Here is a 16,873-nt window from a genome sequence, read left to right as displayed (position 1 = left end):
TCAGAGCTGGGAGGGAGCTTAGAACAGAGAATGTCAGAGCTGGGAGAGAGCTTAGAACAGAGAATGTCAGAGCTGGGAGAGACCTTAGAACAGAGGATGTCAGAGCTGGGAGAGAGCTTAGAACAGAGAATGTCAGAGCTGGGAGAGACCTTAGAACAGAGGATGTCAGAGCTGGGAGGGAGCTTAGAACAGAGAATGTCAGAGCTGGGAGAGACCTTAGAACAGAGAATGTCAGAGCTGGGAGGGAGCTTAGAACAGAGAATGTCAGAGCTGGGAGGGAGCTTAGAACAGAGAATGTCAGAGCTGGAGAGACCTTAGAACAGAGACTGTCAGAGCTGGGAGGGAGCTTAGAACAGAGAATGTCAGAGCTGGGAGGGAGCTTAGAACAGAGAATGTCAGAGCTGGGAGGGAGCTTAGAACAGAGAATGTCAGAGCTGGAGAGACCTTAGAACAGAGAATGTCAGAGCTGGGAGAGACCTTAGAACAGAGAATGTCAGAGCTGGGAGGGAGCTTAGAACAGAGAATGTCAGAGCTGGGAGAGTCCTTAGAACAGAGACTGTCAGAGCTGGGAGGGAGCTTAGAACAGAGACTGTCAGAGCTGGGAGGGAGCTTAGAACAGAGAATGTCAGAGCTGGGGGGGAGCTTAGAACAGAGAATGTCAGAGCTGGGAGAGACCTTAGAACAGAGACTGTCAGAGCTGGGAGGGAGCTTAGAACAGAGACTGTCAGAGCTGGGAGGGAGCTTAGAACAGAGACTGTCAGAGATGGGAGGGAGCTTAGAACAGAGAATGTCAAGAGCTGAGAGGACCCTTAGAACAGAGAATGTCAGAGCTGGGAGGGAGCTTAGAACAGAGAATGGCAAAGCTGGGAGAGTCCTTAGAACAGAGAATGTCAGAGCTGGAAGGACCCTTAGAACAGAGAATGTCAGAGCTGGGAGGACCCTTAGAACAGAGAATGTCAGAGCTGGGAGGGAGCTTAGAACAGAGAATGTCAGAGCTGGGAGGGAGCTTAGAACAGAGAATGTCAAGAGCTGGGAGGACCCTTAGAACAGAGAATGTCTGAGCTGGGAGGACCCTTAGAACAGAGAATGTCAGAGCTGGGAGGGAGCTTAGAACAGAGAATGGCAAAGCTGGGAGAGTCCTTAGAACAGAGAATGTCAGAGCTGGGAGGACCCTTAGAACAGAGAATGTCAGAGCTGGGAGGGAGCTTAGAACAGAGACTGTCAGAGCTGGGAGGGAGCTTAGAACAGAGAATGTCAGAGCTGGGAGGGAGCTTAGAACAGAGAATGTCAAGAGCTGGGAGGACCCTTAAGAGACAGTATCAGAGCTAAGAGGGAACCTCAGGATCGTCTAACTCAACCCCCTTATATTACATGGGGAAACTGAGGCTCAGAGAATTAAATGATCTGCCAAAGGGTTTTATCAAGTCAATGACTAAGCAAAGACTCAGACCCAGGGCTCCTGAGCTCCATGACACCATGCTGCCCACAGATCACCCAGTCCAAAGATTTTGCTTTCATAGAGATCTTGTCCAAAGTCACACAACCAATTCATGTTGGGACAAGATTTGAACCCCAATCTCTTGACTGCTAAACCCAGTGCTCTTTACATTGTCCCAAACTTCCTTTAGTCTCCTGGAGCTAGAGGAAACAGAAAGAGAAAGGCAGATGTTCTCACTTTACACATATAGAGCCAGACCCCAAGAGAACTGAAGTCACTTGTATGTCCTCATGAGCTTGCTGGTGGGAGCTGCCCCAAGAGAGCCAACCCCAGTTCTAGGTCCCAGAGCTGGTTTTAGGGAGACCAACGAGTGACCTGAAGGTGCCTCCCACAGAGGATGCCTGCCAGAAGCTGGCCATGGAGACCCTGGAGGAGCTGGACTGGTGCCTGGACCAGCTGGAGACCCTGCAGACCCGGCACTCCGTCAGTGAGATGGCCTCCAACAAGGTGAGGGAGTGAACACCAGCTTCCCTGGGAAGATGGGCCAGAGGGCTGCAGGCCCACCCTGCCTCCCCACTGGCCACCCTCCTCTCCACTCTGAACAGACACGTGGAACGGGACTTCTAAAAATACAGAATGTCACACGTTGGAGAATCCCCCCCAACTCCTACCCCCACATTTACAAATAGGGAAACTGAGGCCCAGTGAGAGGAGGGATATTCCATATCAGCAAAGTTGTAGTTGAACGTGAACTAGAACCCTGGTCTCTGCTCTCTGGCACAGGGCTTTTCCCCTCCCCACCGCAGTGGTGAGGGCCTAGCAGTTCCCCAGCCCCCGCCCCCTTCCTGTTTGCTCCACAGATGTGTTCGTGGTCGGCCAGGCACAGCTGGCTCTGTGCGTCATTGGCCTTTTCTCCCCATCCCTCTGAAGTAGATTTAAAACCCCAACCGACAAAGAAACAAGACCTCCCTGGCTGAACCCAGACGGGCTGGGCCTGGCATCCCTCAGGGGCCAGGAGGCAGCTGCCTCTGCTGCTGGGGGGAGGCGGGGCAGGGGCAGGGAGGTCACTTTGGAGAGTCTAGGATGGTTCTGTGTCTATCCTTCCTTGTACTTCTGAGTGTGGTCAGGTAGGAGGGTGGGCAAGTCACACACACACAGCCCTCTCTCCCTCTCTCTTTCCCTCTTGCTTCCTCTTCCTCTCTCTCCCTTCTCTTCCTCCCCCCTCTGTCTCCCTCTCTCTGTCTGTTTCTCTCTTTTTCTGTCTCTCTGTCTCTGTCTGTCTGTCTCTCTCTCTCCCTGTTTCTCTCTCTCCTCTCTGTCTCTCTCTCTCTCCCTCTCTCTCTCTGTCTCTGTCTCTGTCTCTCTCTCTCTCTGTCTCTCTCTGTCTCTCTGTCTCTGTCTGTCTGTCTCTCTCTCTCTCCCTGTTTCTCTCTCTCCTCTCTGTCTCTCTCTCTCCCTCTCTCTCTCTGTCTCTGTCTCTGTCTCTCCCTCTCTCTTCTCTCTCTCTCTCTCTCTTCACTCCCACACACTCTCCCTCCCTCTCTTGCTCTCCTCTCTTCCTCTCTTCCTCTCTGTCTCTGTCTCTGTCTCTCCCTCTGTTTCTCTCTCTCCTCTCTGTCTCTCTCTCCGTCTGTTTCTCTCTGTCTTTCTCTACCTCCTTCTCTCCCTGTCTCTGTGTCTCTGTCTCTCTGCAAGCTCAATTCCTGAAAATACAGAAATCAGTTTGAAGGATGAACTTGCAAAGGACTTCAGCCAAGCATAAAATTCCCTTTGAGAAGAGATTAGATTTGCATGGGTATTTGCATTAAATACTGCTCTGTTGCACATAGGAAGGTCCACCCCATGAGCCTGTTCCCACTGGCCCTGCATGCAGCTGCTGAGCGCCAGGGAGAGCCCATGAGGCCTGGCTGAATCATCCCTCCCATCTTCTGCCCTGGCCAGTGATGCCTGAGGCCAGACCATACAGGGAAAAGGAAGGCGATCTTGTGTTTTACAAGGGTCCCCTTTGTCCCCTGGACGCTGTATGGGGGCATCCTACATTATTCCCCAGAATGGGAGCAGAGGATGAGAAGTGGTTAGGTGGGGGGAGCCCTGTTGTTTCTTCAGAATCCTCTGAATTTTCTGTGAGGGTAAGCATGTAAGCATGGTGATGAGGGAGAGAGGTCAGCCGAGAGAACTGTTGATATGCCAGAGAGCAGAGCAGAGCAACATCTTAGAACACAGGGGGTCAGAGCTGGAAGAGACCTTAGAACAGAGGATGTCAGAGCTGAGAGAGTCCTTAGAACAGAGAATGTCAGAGCTGGAAGAGACCTTAGAACAGAGGATGTCAGAGCTGAGAGAGTCCTTAGAACAGAGAATGTCAGAGCTGGAAGAGACCTTAGAACAGAGGATGTCAGAGCTGGGAGGGAGCTTAGAACAGAGAATGGCAGAGCTGGGAGAGACCTTAGAACAGAGGATGTCAGAGCTGGGAGGGAGCTTAGAACAGAGAATGGCAGAGCTGGAAGAGACCTTAGAACAGAGGATGTCAGAGCTGGGAGGGAGCTTAGAACAGAGAATGGCAGAGCTGGGAGAGACCTTAGAACAGAGGATGTCAGAGCTGAGAGAGTCCTTAGAACAGAGGATGTCAGAGCTGGGAGGGAGCTTAGAACAGAGAATGGCAGAGCTGGGAGGGACCTTAGAACAGAGGATGTCAGAGCTAGGAAGGAGCTTAGAACAGAGAATGGCAGAGCTGGGAGGACCCTTAGAACAGAGAATGTCAGAGCTGGGAGGGAGCTTAGAACAGAGAATGTCAGAGCTGGGAGGGAGCTTAGAACAGAGAATGGCAGAGCTGGGAGAGACCTTAGAACAGAGAAGGTCAGAGCTGGGAGGGAGCTTAGAACAGAGACTGTCAGAGCTGGGAGGGAGCTTAGAACATAGAATGTCAGAGCTGGGAGGGAGCTTAGAACAGAGAATGGCAGAGCTGGGAGAGACCTTAGAACAGAGAAGGTCAGAGCTGGGAGGGAGCTTAGAACAGAGAATGTCAGAGCTAGGAGAGACCTTAGAACAGAGAATGTCAGAGCTGGGAGGGAGCTTAGAACAGAAAATGTCAGAGCTGGGAGAGACCTTAGAACAGAGGATGTCAGAGCTAGGAAGGAGCTTAGAACAGAGAATGGCAGAGCTGGGAGGACCCTTAGAACAGAGCGTGTGAGAGCTGGGAGAATATCTACAACAGAGAAGGTCAGAGGTGAGAAGGGTATTCCTAAAAACTAATCTTACCAAGGGAAAAGTCTTAGACTTAGTGAGGGGAAGAAAAGGTCTTCTGCAAAATGAGAGGAAGGGGGAGCATCAGGATTTTAGCACTTTTCCTAGGCTCCAGCCTACCGTCACTCAGATATCAATCTCCCTCTCTCTTTTTCTCTAAGAAGAAACTGAGGCCCAGATTCTTTTAGGGACCCCTCACCCAAGCCTATGAGTTGGATTGGGTTATATCCCAAGCATCCTAACACCCAAGCTGCCCTTGTGTCTCTGCTCTACAAAGGGGACATTGTCTTCCTTTCCTGAATGGGAGGTTTCCAATGACTACCGCCTCCCCATTGCAGTTACAGGAAAAATGTAACGGATGTCAGGGGTGATATTGGGTTTAGAAGGAAGATGGGATCCCAGGTCTACTGGTGAGCTACATTTTAATTTTCCCCCCACAGTTCAAGCGAATGCTTAACCGGGAGCTGACTCATCTGTCAGAGACCAGCCGCTCTGGAAACCAGGTGTCCGAGTATATCTCCCGGACCTTTCTGGGTGAGTGGATCTCCTAAGGGTGCTAACCTGGACTGGGAGAGACTTCAGGGGCCAGGATGCTGGAGTTTGAGTCCCAGCTTTGCCATTAACCCATTGTAAAACACTGGCTAAGTCACTGCCCTTCTTGCTAATTCTTCCCTACATCACAGGCACTAAGGCTTCTGGGATCAGAAACAGCTGGAGGACCCTGCCTCCAGTGGTTGAGGGCAAGGCCCTTGGGGTCTTTTCCTTTTTTTTGTTTTTGCCTTCTGCTTAGTAGAGGACCTGTTTGGGAAAGGCAGTGGATAAGTCCTGACCTCTGCCCTAACAGAATTCCCAATCTAGTAGAAAGTGAGGAAAGCATGAAAGTGTCACCTCACCTTTGTAAGTCTTAATTTTGTGATCTATAAAATGGGAGAGTTGGACTTGTTGGCCTCTAAGGTCCCTTCCAGCCCTAGAATCTGATATTCTGAACACCAGTTGGCTTTGAGAGGTGAGAAACTGGGCAGAATCAAAGATAACTCAGAGGTTAAGAACAAGAGAGCAAGTGGATGGGGGCTCAGAAACTGACCTGAGGAAGAAGACCAAGACAGCAGGAAAGGGGCAGCTAGTGTTAAATTTAATTTGTGGTTGGACTCTAAAATATATATTTATATATGTGGTCACCAGGGATTTAATTTCTAAATCCCAAAGTGAATTACTAAAGTAAAATGAATTTATGGTAGTTTTATTTACAATAGAGGGAAGGAAGAGAGAGAGAGAGAGAGACAGGTACAAATACTAAGGACCAAGATAATGGGCCACAGACAGGGTCACTAAGTCAGCCTTTCACTCACCAACGGTGACCGTCTAAAAGGAAAAGCAGTCTGAGGTCTCCTGCACGAGTTCCTCCAGTCCAACTCTGAGTCAGAGATCCTCCATCCAACTGGAATCTGGAATCGAATATCTCCTTCTGGCCTCTGATCCTTGTTTTAAAGATCTTTTTCTCTTTTGTCACCTCCCCTAAATTTCATGTCTACCAATCACAGCAGACGCTTTTCTCCAAGTCTGCCCATGCTTTAGTTCACACCTTCTTTGGTTAGATTATACTTTTTTTGGTTACTTAACATCTTTTTTGGTTAGTTCACCTTTTGTAGTTACTTAACACCTTTTTGTAGTTAAAATTGGTAGATCTACTTAAAATACTGAGTTATCACTTTTTTGGGGATTAAAATCTAAAAATAGATTGCGGATTACAATTCAATCTTCCCAATAAAGGAAGAGTCACTTCATTGTTACAATCAAGGGATTACAATTTAATCTTCACAGTAAAGGAAGAGCTAAGTATCTTCATTGTTACAATCAGGAGATAGCTAAATCCAGTCTTCACACTAGCCAACTCAGTGGATAGAGACAAGAGGACTTGGGTTCAAATGTGTCCTCAGAGACTCCCTAGCTGTGTCATCCTAGGCAAGTCATTTAACTCCAAAGCCCTTGCTGCTCCTCAGTCTTAGAACTTTGTTTTGATTAGAGCCTTGTATTGATTCTAAAAAGAAAGCAAATGTTAAAGAAAGAAAGACAGACAGCTCGGTTAGGGAGTCATTCTGGAGGTTGGGGAGGATACGGGTCTGGATCTCAGAGGAGAATACAGGGCTAAGGATAGACCAAAGAGTCTTCTGCAAAGGGCTCCTCACTCATGTCCATGATTACCAAGGGAGAGAAAAGTATTAAAAGATGGAGAGCTGAGACCTGGCCACTGGGGACCTCTGACAAGGGTTCAAGCCAGGAAGGAGAAGGAGCAGCATAATTAGAGAGAAAAGAGGAAAGCAGCAAAGTGGGCTGCTTCTAAAGCCAAGAGAGGAAAGTGAATCCTTTAGGGACAAGATGCCCAAGAGAATCAGAAAACACAGAGAAGTCAGGAAGAAGGGTAGAAGGAAAGAGAACTCCCACTGTGGCTCAATGGTGAGGTCTTCCAAGACCAGAGCTCTTCCCAGTGGGGTATAGTAGATAAAACCCTCACCTTGGGAACCAGGAAGACTGATGCCCCTCACCTGCCTCAGACACTAGTGGTGTGATCCTGGACAAGTCACTTGAAATCTCCAGGCCATGGAAGGGAAGAGAGATATGAGACAACAGCTCGAGGGGTTGGCAGGGACAGGTGAGGGTTTTTAAGGTTGGGGAGACCTGGACGTATTTGTAATCAAGAGGATGGGGAGATTGATGGAGACAGGGGAATGATTGAGGGAGAAGCTGCCACAGGAGAAAGAAGGAGGCTGGCTTTGGTGAGGAGAAGGACCAGCTCTTCCTCTGAGACTGGACCAAAAGGAGGAATGGGAGATCAGATCAGGGGGGTCCAAATTTAGAACAGGGGGAATGGAGATTGTGACAGATAGTCTCATCAATTTCAGTTAAGTACAAAGCAAGCATGGTTCCCTGCCAAGTGGGAAAGGGTAGTGGAGGTGACTTGGGACAAAAGATCATCTCCAGGCCTATGTTATCTCCTGCCTCCAACACTGCATCCTTAGCTTCCTGAGTGGACATCTCCAGCTAGATGCCCCGTGTACCAGTTCCAAGGCAGAAGAGCAATAAGGAGTTATGTGACTTACCTAAGGTCACACAGCTAAGACGTGTCTGAGGCCAGATTTGAACCCAGATGATTCATCTTTCCTTCTAGACCCAGACTTCCCCCTAATTCTGTAGGGTATACTCCCAGGCACCCAGTCTTATGGTTTCTGGACTATCCTTAACTTGTTCTCCCTCACTCTCCACATACAATCAATTGCCAGGACTTATCAATCTGCCCTCCACAACCTTTCCCATTTTTGCCCTTCTTTCCACTCACATGGCTACTAATCTAGCTCAGGCCTTCATTTATTACTTCTTTTTTTTAACCCTTTATCAATACTGTAGTAGTAAAGGCTAGGCAATGGGAGTAAAAGACTTCATAGCTAGGAAGTGTCAAGGGCTAGATTTGAACCCAGGACCTCCAGTCTCTAGGCCTGGCTCCCAATCCACTGAGCCACCCACTTGTCCCCATTCATTACTTCTCACCTGATCTATGATGAGAGAGGAAAAAAGAGGCAGAGACAGAGAGACTGATTATATCAGAGAAAATGATTTTTATTAAGTATTTAGTACATGCCAAGCATGGTGATAAGCGCCAGATTACAAAGATAGAGGCAGGAAAGAAGGCAGGTGGCAATGAAGTGGAAAGTCCGAGAGTAAGTTGAGAAGAGAAAGAAATGATCGGGCCTTTTTGTTCAGTCATTTCAGTCATGTCCAACTCGTTATGACCCCATTTGGTTTTTTGTTGGTTTTTTTTTGGGGGGGGGCAAAAATACTGGAGGGGTTTACCACTTCCATTTCCAGTTCATTTAACAGATGAGAAAACTGAGACCAAAAGGGTTAAGTGAACCTGCCCAGGATCACATAGCTAGTAGGGTCTGAGGCCAGACTTGAACTCAGGAAGGGGAATCTTCCTGCTGCCAGGGCCAATGAAGGCTAGGACCCCTCATGAAATATCAGTCTGGGCTGGAGACTTACTGATCAGAAAAAACACCTCCTACATGAAGTCCCACAGAGCTGCAAAATCATCTACTTAAGACCCACCCAGGTTATTCCCTTCCTCAAAAATCTTCAGTGAGTCCCTTTTGCCTCTAGTTACAATACAGATTCTTTGGCTTGATACCCAAGACCTTCCCCCACTTCCCCAATCTGGATCCCACAAATGTTTCCAGCCTTAATTCTCTCTTTTTTTCTTAAACCCTTACTTTCCATCTTAGAATCAATGCTGTGTATTAGTTCCAAGGTAGCAGAGCAGTAAGGGCTAGGCAATGGGGGTTAAGTGACTTGCCCAGGTCACACAACTAATCTGAGGTTAGATTTGAACCCAGGACACTCCACCTCCCCTCTCCATTTCTAGGCCTGGCTCTCAATCCACTGAGCCACTTTTCTGACCCCCAGCACCAGCTTCTTTCTTAGCAATGACCCATCACAAGTTCTATCTTCCAGTCAACCTGGACTATTTGCCAAATTCAGCAATAGGTCTCTGTGTCTGTCCTTCCCTCATCAGTCTTTTTGAACCCTTCTCATAATCTGACAACTTCCTGGATCCCCCAGTCATTAACATTACATGTGTACATGTCTGTGTTATATCCCTCCTGCTCCCTGAACTAAGTTAGGCTCCAAGTACCAGAACCTAGAACTGGAAGGGACTGAAGAGGCCATTCAGTTCAGGCCCCTCATTGTCAGACGAGGAAACTGAGATCCTGAAAAGTTAACATTTGTTTGTGTGTCCCCAGCATCTAGTGCCATGCATGTGGAAGTCACTTAATCGGTGCAGAATGGAATTGAACTTGGACTCTGAGGAGTCAAGTTTAGGTTGGAAACCATCCATCAATCCACACAGTCATTTATTGTATGTTTGTGTGTGCACGCGTGTGCGCTACGTGCCAGGCAGCCACTGGCATAAGTGCTGGGGAAACAAGCCCAAAATGGGACAGTGCCTGTCCTCAAGGAATCTTCTTTCTAGGGAGGGCAAAGATACGTACATGACAATGTATACATCAAATCAGTGGAAGAGGGGCAAGTAAGTGGCAGGAAGTCCTAGATTCAAATGTGGCCTCAGAAACTTCCTAACTGTGGGATGTTGGGCAAGTCATTTAACCCTGTTTGCCCAACCTTTGCCCCTCTTTTGTCTTAGAATTGTTACTAGGATGGAAGGTAAGAGTTTTTGAAAAATCATTGGAAAATATGGGGGGAGGGGGGGTACAATAGTCAATAGTAGTAGCTGGTGAGACCGAGCCCAGGAAAGGCTTCCTGTAGGAGTGGTCACTGGAGCAGAATTTGGAGTCTGCAAATGGGTAATAAGCACCTACCTTGTTCCGGCAATCTTAGGTACTGGGGATACAAAAATTACAGAGGGAGAAGGAAGGTGGGAGAGCATGCCAGTTAGGACGGCCAATGCAAAGATGCAGAAATGGACAATGGACCCAGGTGGCAGCTTAGTGAACATGAAGCCTGGAAAACCTGAGTTCAAAATCCAACCTCAGACACCTACTAGCTGTGTGACCTTGGACAAGTCATTTAGCCTCTGCCTCAGTTTCCCTTTCTGTAAAATGGAGATCATAATAGTATCTAACTCCCAGAGATGTTGTGAGGATTAAATGAGAGCATATTTGAAAAGCACATTACCAGCCTGAACACACCATGTAAATGCTGGCTATTATCAAGTCCCGTCTGGCTGGACAGTAGAGAAAGAGAAGTTATTTATGCTAAGGTGGGAAAGGTAGGGAGGACCGTGTTAGGAAGAATGAAACAAAAGGTTCTTTGTGATCCTGGAGGTAATAGAGAGCCATTGGAGTTTTTAGGAGGTGACCAGGGCACACCGTGGGTTTCAGGAAAATCACTTAGGGAGTTGTATGAACGATAGCATGGAGTGGGGAGAGAAGGAAGGCCAATGAAGAGCCGATTTCAAGAGGGAACAGATCCTCAAGTGTGGAACATTGCCTATTTTGTCAGATTTTTTTAGTGTGTTCATTGCTTTTGCTGATTTAAACATTTTTTGTTATAAAGGATGAATGGGAGTAGGGGTAGATAGAGTGGGAAACAGATTGTGTAAAAACAAACAATCGAAAAACAATGTCTTTAAAGAGAGGATTACGATGGGTAGGGGGATACCCAGACATGCACACCCACTGCCTCCCTTCAGATAAACAGCACGAGGTGGAGCTTCCCTCCATGCCAGTGAAGGAGAGGGAGAAGGAGAAAGAGGAGCGGCCAATGTCTCAGATCAGCGGCGTCCGGAAGCTAACACACGGCTCCAGCTTCTCAGCAGCCGCCATTCCAAGATTCGGAGTTAAGACTGACCACGAAACGCTGTTGGCAAAGGTACACTTTTGGCTGGAAGTGACGGGCTGGGGAGGAAAGGACATGGTTCCTTTTATAGGTGCTCCCAAATCCTTCCAATCCGAACACGCTCCCAAAGGAGAGCCCAAAGTCATTAGCCAGTATCAGGCGAGGTGGAGGCTAGGAAGAGTCTGCCTAGCTTCTCCTGGGGTTAGGTGATTAGAGGAGCAGAGGACCTCCTCGCTGGTAACTTTCTCTGCCAAGGTAGAGTTGCCATATGTAGGACCAGAGCCCTGAATTTGGAATCTGGATTTGAATCCCTGTTTTCTCCCTTAATTACCAATGTGACCTGGGGAAGATCAATCAGTTACCCTCTCTGGGCTTCAGTTTTTTCATCTGTAAAATGAAGGACTTGGATTAGATCTCTAAGTTAATTCTTTCTATACTGCCCATGCTATGTTCCAGGAGCTGAAAGACACAAACAAGTGGGGTCTGGATGTGTTCAAGGTGGCTGAGCTCTCTGGGAACCGCCCGCTGACAGCCATCATGTATAGCATCTTTCAGGTATGGGTCCTTGAACTTGATGGGCTCCCTCCCCCCCACCTTTGTGGGGCCCCAGGCACTTAGGATCAGGTCTCTTGGAAACTCAGAGTTCTCTAGACCCAACTCCTTCCCCGTGTAGGAATCCCTCCTATCTCAGCCCGCACAGGTCCTCATCCAGCCTTAGTCTGAATAATTAATTGATCAAACAGTCCTTGAGACAACCACAAACCCTGGGAGAAGGCTCCAATTCGTCCGTGGCAACAGTTTCTTAAGTGGCAACTATCCCAAACGGTGAAATCAAAAGGGAAAAATTAAGTGGTCCCTGCTCTCTCGGGGAGGCGGCATGAACTGTGGTGCCGGCACCTCTGTGCTGTGTGATGTGAGGCAAGGCATTGACCCCTCGAGGCCTCAGATTCCTTCTCTCTGAGGTGAGGGGTTTGATAAGATTTAAGGTCTCTTCTGTAAGAAGTCTGGGATCTTTCTGGGTCTCTATTTCCTCATCTGTAAAATAAAGGATTCCAGTGAGATGTTCTCCAAGGCCACTTCGGACTCTAAATCTAGGATTCTTTGAAGTCTCTTCATCTCAATTTCCTCATCTGTAAAATGATGAGTTTGGACAAGAAGGTCATAGAATGAGTAGATAAAAATGCCAGTCCTGGAGTCAGGAAGACTAACAGGAAGCCAAGTTCGAATGCTGATGCAGCTGTACTTCAGAACTTTGTGACTCAGGGCAAGATAATTGGCTCAGCCTCAGTTTCCCCCTCTATAAAATGGGGATAAGGGGAAAGCTGGGTGGCTCGCAGATTGAGAGCCAGGTCTAGATACGAGAGGTTCTGGGTTCAAATGTGGCCTCGGACACTTCCCAGCTGTGTGACCCTGGGCAAGTCCCTTGACCCCCATTGCCTAGCCCTTACCACTCTTTTGCCTTGGAGCCAATACACAGTATTGACTCCAAGACGGAAGGTGAGGGTTTAAAATAAAATAAATTAAGATAAAATAAAACAAAATGGGGATAATAATAGCACTTACCTCTCAGAGCTCTTTTTTTTTTTAAACCCTTACCTTCTGTCTTAGAATCAATACTGTGTATTGGTTCCAAGGTAGAAGAGTGGTAAGGGCTAGGCAATGGGGGTCAAGTGACTTGCCCAGGGTCACACAGCTGGGAGGTGTCTGAGGCCAGATTTGAACCTAGGAACTCCCATCTCTAGGCCTGGCTCTCCATCCACTGAGCCACCCAGCTGCCCCCACTCTAAGGGCTTTTTAAAGGATCAAATGAGTTAACTATAAATTGCTTTACAAACTTTAAAGCACTATGTTAAGTGTTAGTGATTACTAATATTATCTCTCAGGTCCCTCAGCTCTAAATCTAAGATAATAATGGCCTCTCTGAATCTCTGAATCTGAATCTGAAATTTTCCCATCTGTAAAATGGGAAATTTAGACCAACTGATTCCTAAAGCCCCTTCTGAACCTCTGACTCAGTTTCTTCTTTCCCTGGCCCACACCCAGGAGCGAGACCTGCTAAAGACCTTCCGGATCCCAGCGGACACTCTGGTCACCTACCTGCTGACCCTGGAGGACCATTACCACGCTGATGTGGCCTATCACAACAGCATCCACGCAGCCGATGTAGCCCAGTCCACCCACGTGCTCCTATCCACGCCAGCGCTTGAGGTTCGGGTGCAAGAGGGAGCCCAGAGAGCCGGCTCCCAGGGCTCCTACTCCTAAAGCAGGCCATTAGCAAGGGCTTGTTCCCTCCCTCGGCTTCCCTCCTTATCTCCCTTCCTCCCCTTGTCCTCATTGGGCCCCCCTCCATCCCCAGGCCCAGACGGGACAGAGGCCACAGAACTAGAGAGGGGAACCCTGTCTCGCCCAGTCTGGGGAATGGTTCTGGTGGCTCTGGGTACTCCTTGCATGGATCTGGACTCCACAATGAATTGGGCTTCTCTCCCTCTCCATCACCCACCATCCTCCCTGCCAATAACCCTGTACGGTCTCAAGGCTGTTTTCACCGACCTGGAAATCTTGGCCGCCATCTTTGCCAGCGCCATCCATGACGTGGATCATCCTGGGGTCTCCAACCAGTTTCTGATCAACACCAGTGAGTGTGGGCAGAGGGGAGGGAAGGCGGGACCTGAAATAGACGAGGAGGTGCCCTACCTCGTAGTAACTGAAGAGCTCTGGGTGTGAGTCTCAGCCCTGCTTCTGGTGTGCTGCCAGAGCTTGGGAGACTTTCTTCCTTTCTCTGGGCCTCAGAGGATCATGGGATTTAGAGATGGAAGGGACCTCGGAGACTGTCTTCATTTCCCAGAAGGATAAACTGAGGCTCAAAAGAGAGCGGTAGAGGGGAGAGAGAGAACGTGAATCATGTAACCTTGGAAAACTACTTAAAAATAAATTTATTTTTTTAAAAAGTGAGCAGTGACTGCCTGGGTCACCGTGGCTAAGTAAGAACCAATTCAAAGCTAGGTCCTGGGAATTCACAGCCAAGTCTTTCTCTCTGACTCCCTCTCTCTCTTTCATTTACCATTTTCCTTAGAATCTATACTAAAGTATCGGTTCCAAGGCAGTAAGGGCTAGGCAATGGGGGTCAAGTGACTTGCCCAGGGTCACATAGCTGGGAAGTGTCTGAGGCCAGATTTGAACCCAGGACTTCCCCTCTCTAGGCTTGATATAGACTCTCCATCCACTGAGCTGCCTTATCCAAGTCTCTATAGACACTACGCCATCCTGATTTGTATCATCCATAAAATAAGGTGGTTCCAACGAGAAGCTTCAGGCAAATTGGGTTCCTTGGCCTTCTCCAAAGAGGCCCAGTTCGTGCCTTTTTTTCACGTCCTTGCTGTCCATCTCTGATCTCTGCCCATCCAATTGGGACTTTTTTCAAGGCCTTCACCAGGAAGCCTTTCCTGATCTCCGAGATGGAGACCTGTGAGGGTGGCCCAGACCAGATCAAAATGTAATCCGGAAATATTTAAGAGTACAAAGAAAAGCACAACCCACAGAGATGCCATGACATTTTAGAACTGTCCGGGTGTGGCCCTCGGGATCCTTCACTCTGGATTCAGGGCCTCTTTCTGTTTGACTTGGACACCCCGTAGCCCTGGGTCTGTCCCCAACTGTAGCTCTGGGTGTCCTGGCCTTGGTTTCCCCTCCCCGACGCTCTCCAGATCATGAGAGCCCCCAGGCAGAGGCTAAGTCTTGCCCATCTCCATCAGGGCAGCCTACAGAGCTCTGCACACACAGCACATTTTCATGAATGCGAATTGTTTGACCTGGGAGAGACCTCAATGGTTATTATCATTATTAGGATAGAGGATAGGGAAAAGACATCTCTGAGCCTCAGTTTTCCCATCTGTAAAATGAGGGTGTTGAGCCAGATCTCTAACTTCTTTGTTTTCCTGAGTTCCCACTTCCAGGTGAAGTGGGAGGACACCCTCTCTGACCTTTATAAACTTAGAGGATTTCCTAGAACAGTTAAGTGGCACCAGAGTGAACAGAGTACCAGGCCTGGGGTCAGAAGGACCTGAGTTCAAATTTGACCTCAGACACTCGATAGCTGTGTGACCCTGGGCAAGTCACTTCATCCTTCTTGCCTCAGTTTCCTCATCTGTCAAATGAGCTGGAGAAGGAAATGGAGAAGCACTCCAGTATCTTAAACAAGAAAACCCCAAATGGGGTCAGGAAGAGTCAGATATGACTTAAGGCCGAACAATAGGAACAATAACTACAACCTGAGTGGTTAGAGGACTTGCCCACAGCTAGGAAGTGTCCAAGGTTAAATTTGAACTCAGGTCCTCCTGACTCCAAACCTGGCGCTGTATCCACTGACCAAGCCACCTAGCTGTTCCAACCTTTAAGATTTACAGAGATATCATTCCAAAGGGAATGATATAAGCATTACTAACCCACTTAAGGAAACTTGGGCTCAGAGAAAGGAATTAATTTGCCCAAAGTCACACAGTTGGGGGTTGAGACCCAAATCTGAGTTTCCAAGCTCCCCGCCCTGGGCCCTCTGTCCCTTCCCTTGCTAAATTGGTGATCCTGGCATTCTTATACGGCCCCTAAATGTTCCAGACTCTGAACTGGCCCTCATGTACAACGACGCCTCTGTCCTGGAGAACCACCACTTGGCCGTGGGCTTCAAGTTGCTCCAGGAGGACAACTGTGACATCTTCCAGAACCTCAGTCCCAAGCAGCGGCAGAGCCTGCGCAAGATGGTCATTGACATGGTGAGAGGGCTGGAGGCTCTGCCCTGGGGAAGATGGGGGAGAGGACAGAATCCAGCTCTGGTGGTCCAGTGCCCTGAGATCTAGCCCCAACTCTGCCCCAACACACCCTGGGACCTTGAACAAATCCTATATCATCTCTAGACCTCAGTGTCTCCATCCATGAAAGGAGAAATTCATCTCTAAGGATTCTCCTAGCTCTGTGTTGTAAAGACTCTCCTTTCCCTGAGATTCTGGGTTCTAAACGACCTCCCAGCCCTGACATTCTCTGTTCTAAGAACTCTCCCAGCTCTGACATTCTCTGTTCTAAGCTCCCTCCCAGCTCTGACATTCTCTGTTCTAAGCTCCCTCCCAGCTCTGACGTTCTCTGTTCTAAGCTCCCACCTAGCTTTGACAGTCTCTGTTCTAAGCTCCCTCCTAGCTTTGACAGTCTCTGTTCTAAGCTCCCTCCCAGCTCTGACAGTCTCTATTCTAAGGACTCTCCCAGCTCTGACATTCTCTGTTCTAAGCTCCCTCCTAGCTTTGACATTCTCTGTTCTAAGCTCCCTCCCAGCTCTGACATTCTCTGTTCTAAGCTCCCTCCTAGCTTTGATATTCTCTGTTCTAAGCTCCCTCCCAGCTCTGAAGTCTCTGTTCTAAGCTCCCTCCTAGCTTTGACATCCTCTGTTCTAAGCTCCCTCCCAGCTCTGACATTCCCTGTTCTAAGCTCACTCCCAGCTCTGAAGTCTCTGTTCTAAGCTCCCTCCTAGCTTTGACATTCTCTGTTCTAAGCTCCCTCCCAGCTCTGAAGTCTCTATTCTAAGCTCCCTCCTAGCTTTGACATCCTCTGTTCTAAGCTCCCTCCCAGCTCTGACATTCTCTGTTCTAAGCTCCCTCCCAGCTCTGACATTCCCTGTTCTAAGCTCCCTCCCAGCTCTGAAGTCTCTGTTCTAAGCTCCCTCCTAGCTTTGACATTCTTTGTTCTAAGTTCCCTCCCAGATTTGACATTCTCTGTTCTTAAGGTTCTCTCAGCTCTGACATCCTCTGTTCTAAGCTCCCTCCCAGCTTTGACAGTCTCTGTTCTAAGCTCCCTCCTAGCTTTGAC

At 48.5% G+C, this 16,873-nt stretch overlaps 1 protein-coding gene across 5 annotated transcripts in view; it reads left to right on the top strand.

The window, feature by feature from the left end:
* PDE4C (phosphodiesterase 4C) overlaps window positions 1-16,873 on the top strand; it is a 46,690-nt gene that overhangs the window by 19,716 nt on the left and 10,101 nt on the right. For all 5 annotated transcript variants that reach the window (XM_056822119.1, XM_056822121.1, XM_056822120.1 and 2 more), the window contains 7 exons: window positions 1,833-1,945; window positions 5,119-5,212; window positions 10,881-11,059; window positions 11,483-11,581; window positions 13,070-13,234; window positions 13,562-13,661; window positions 15,638-15,792. In XM_056822119.1, the coding sequence (XP_056678097.1) occupies window positions 1,833-1,945; window positions 5,119-5,212; window positions 10,881-11,059; window positions 11,483-11,581; window positions 13,070-13,234; window positions 13,562-13,661; window positions 15,638-15,792 (905 nt within the window). The remainder of the gene's footprint in view (window positions 1-1,832; window positions 1,946-5,118; window positions 5,213-10,880; window positions 11,060-11,482; window positions 11,582-13,069; window positions 13,235-13,561; window positions 13,662-15,637; window positions 15,793-16,873) is intronic.

This window comes from Monodelphis domestica, chromosome 3, assembly GCF_027887165.1.
Source record: "Monodelphis domestica isolate mMonDom1 chromosome 3, mMonDom1.pri, whole genome shotgun sequence".
NCBI lineage: Eukaryota > Metazoa > Chordata > Mammalia > Didelphimorphia > Didelphidae > Monodelphis > Monodelphis domestica.
Note: the sequence above shows the minus strand (reverse complement) of the source record. Positions and strands in the feature narration are given on the sequence as shown.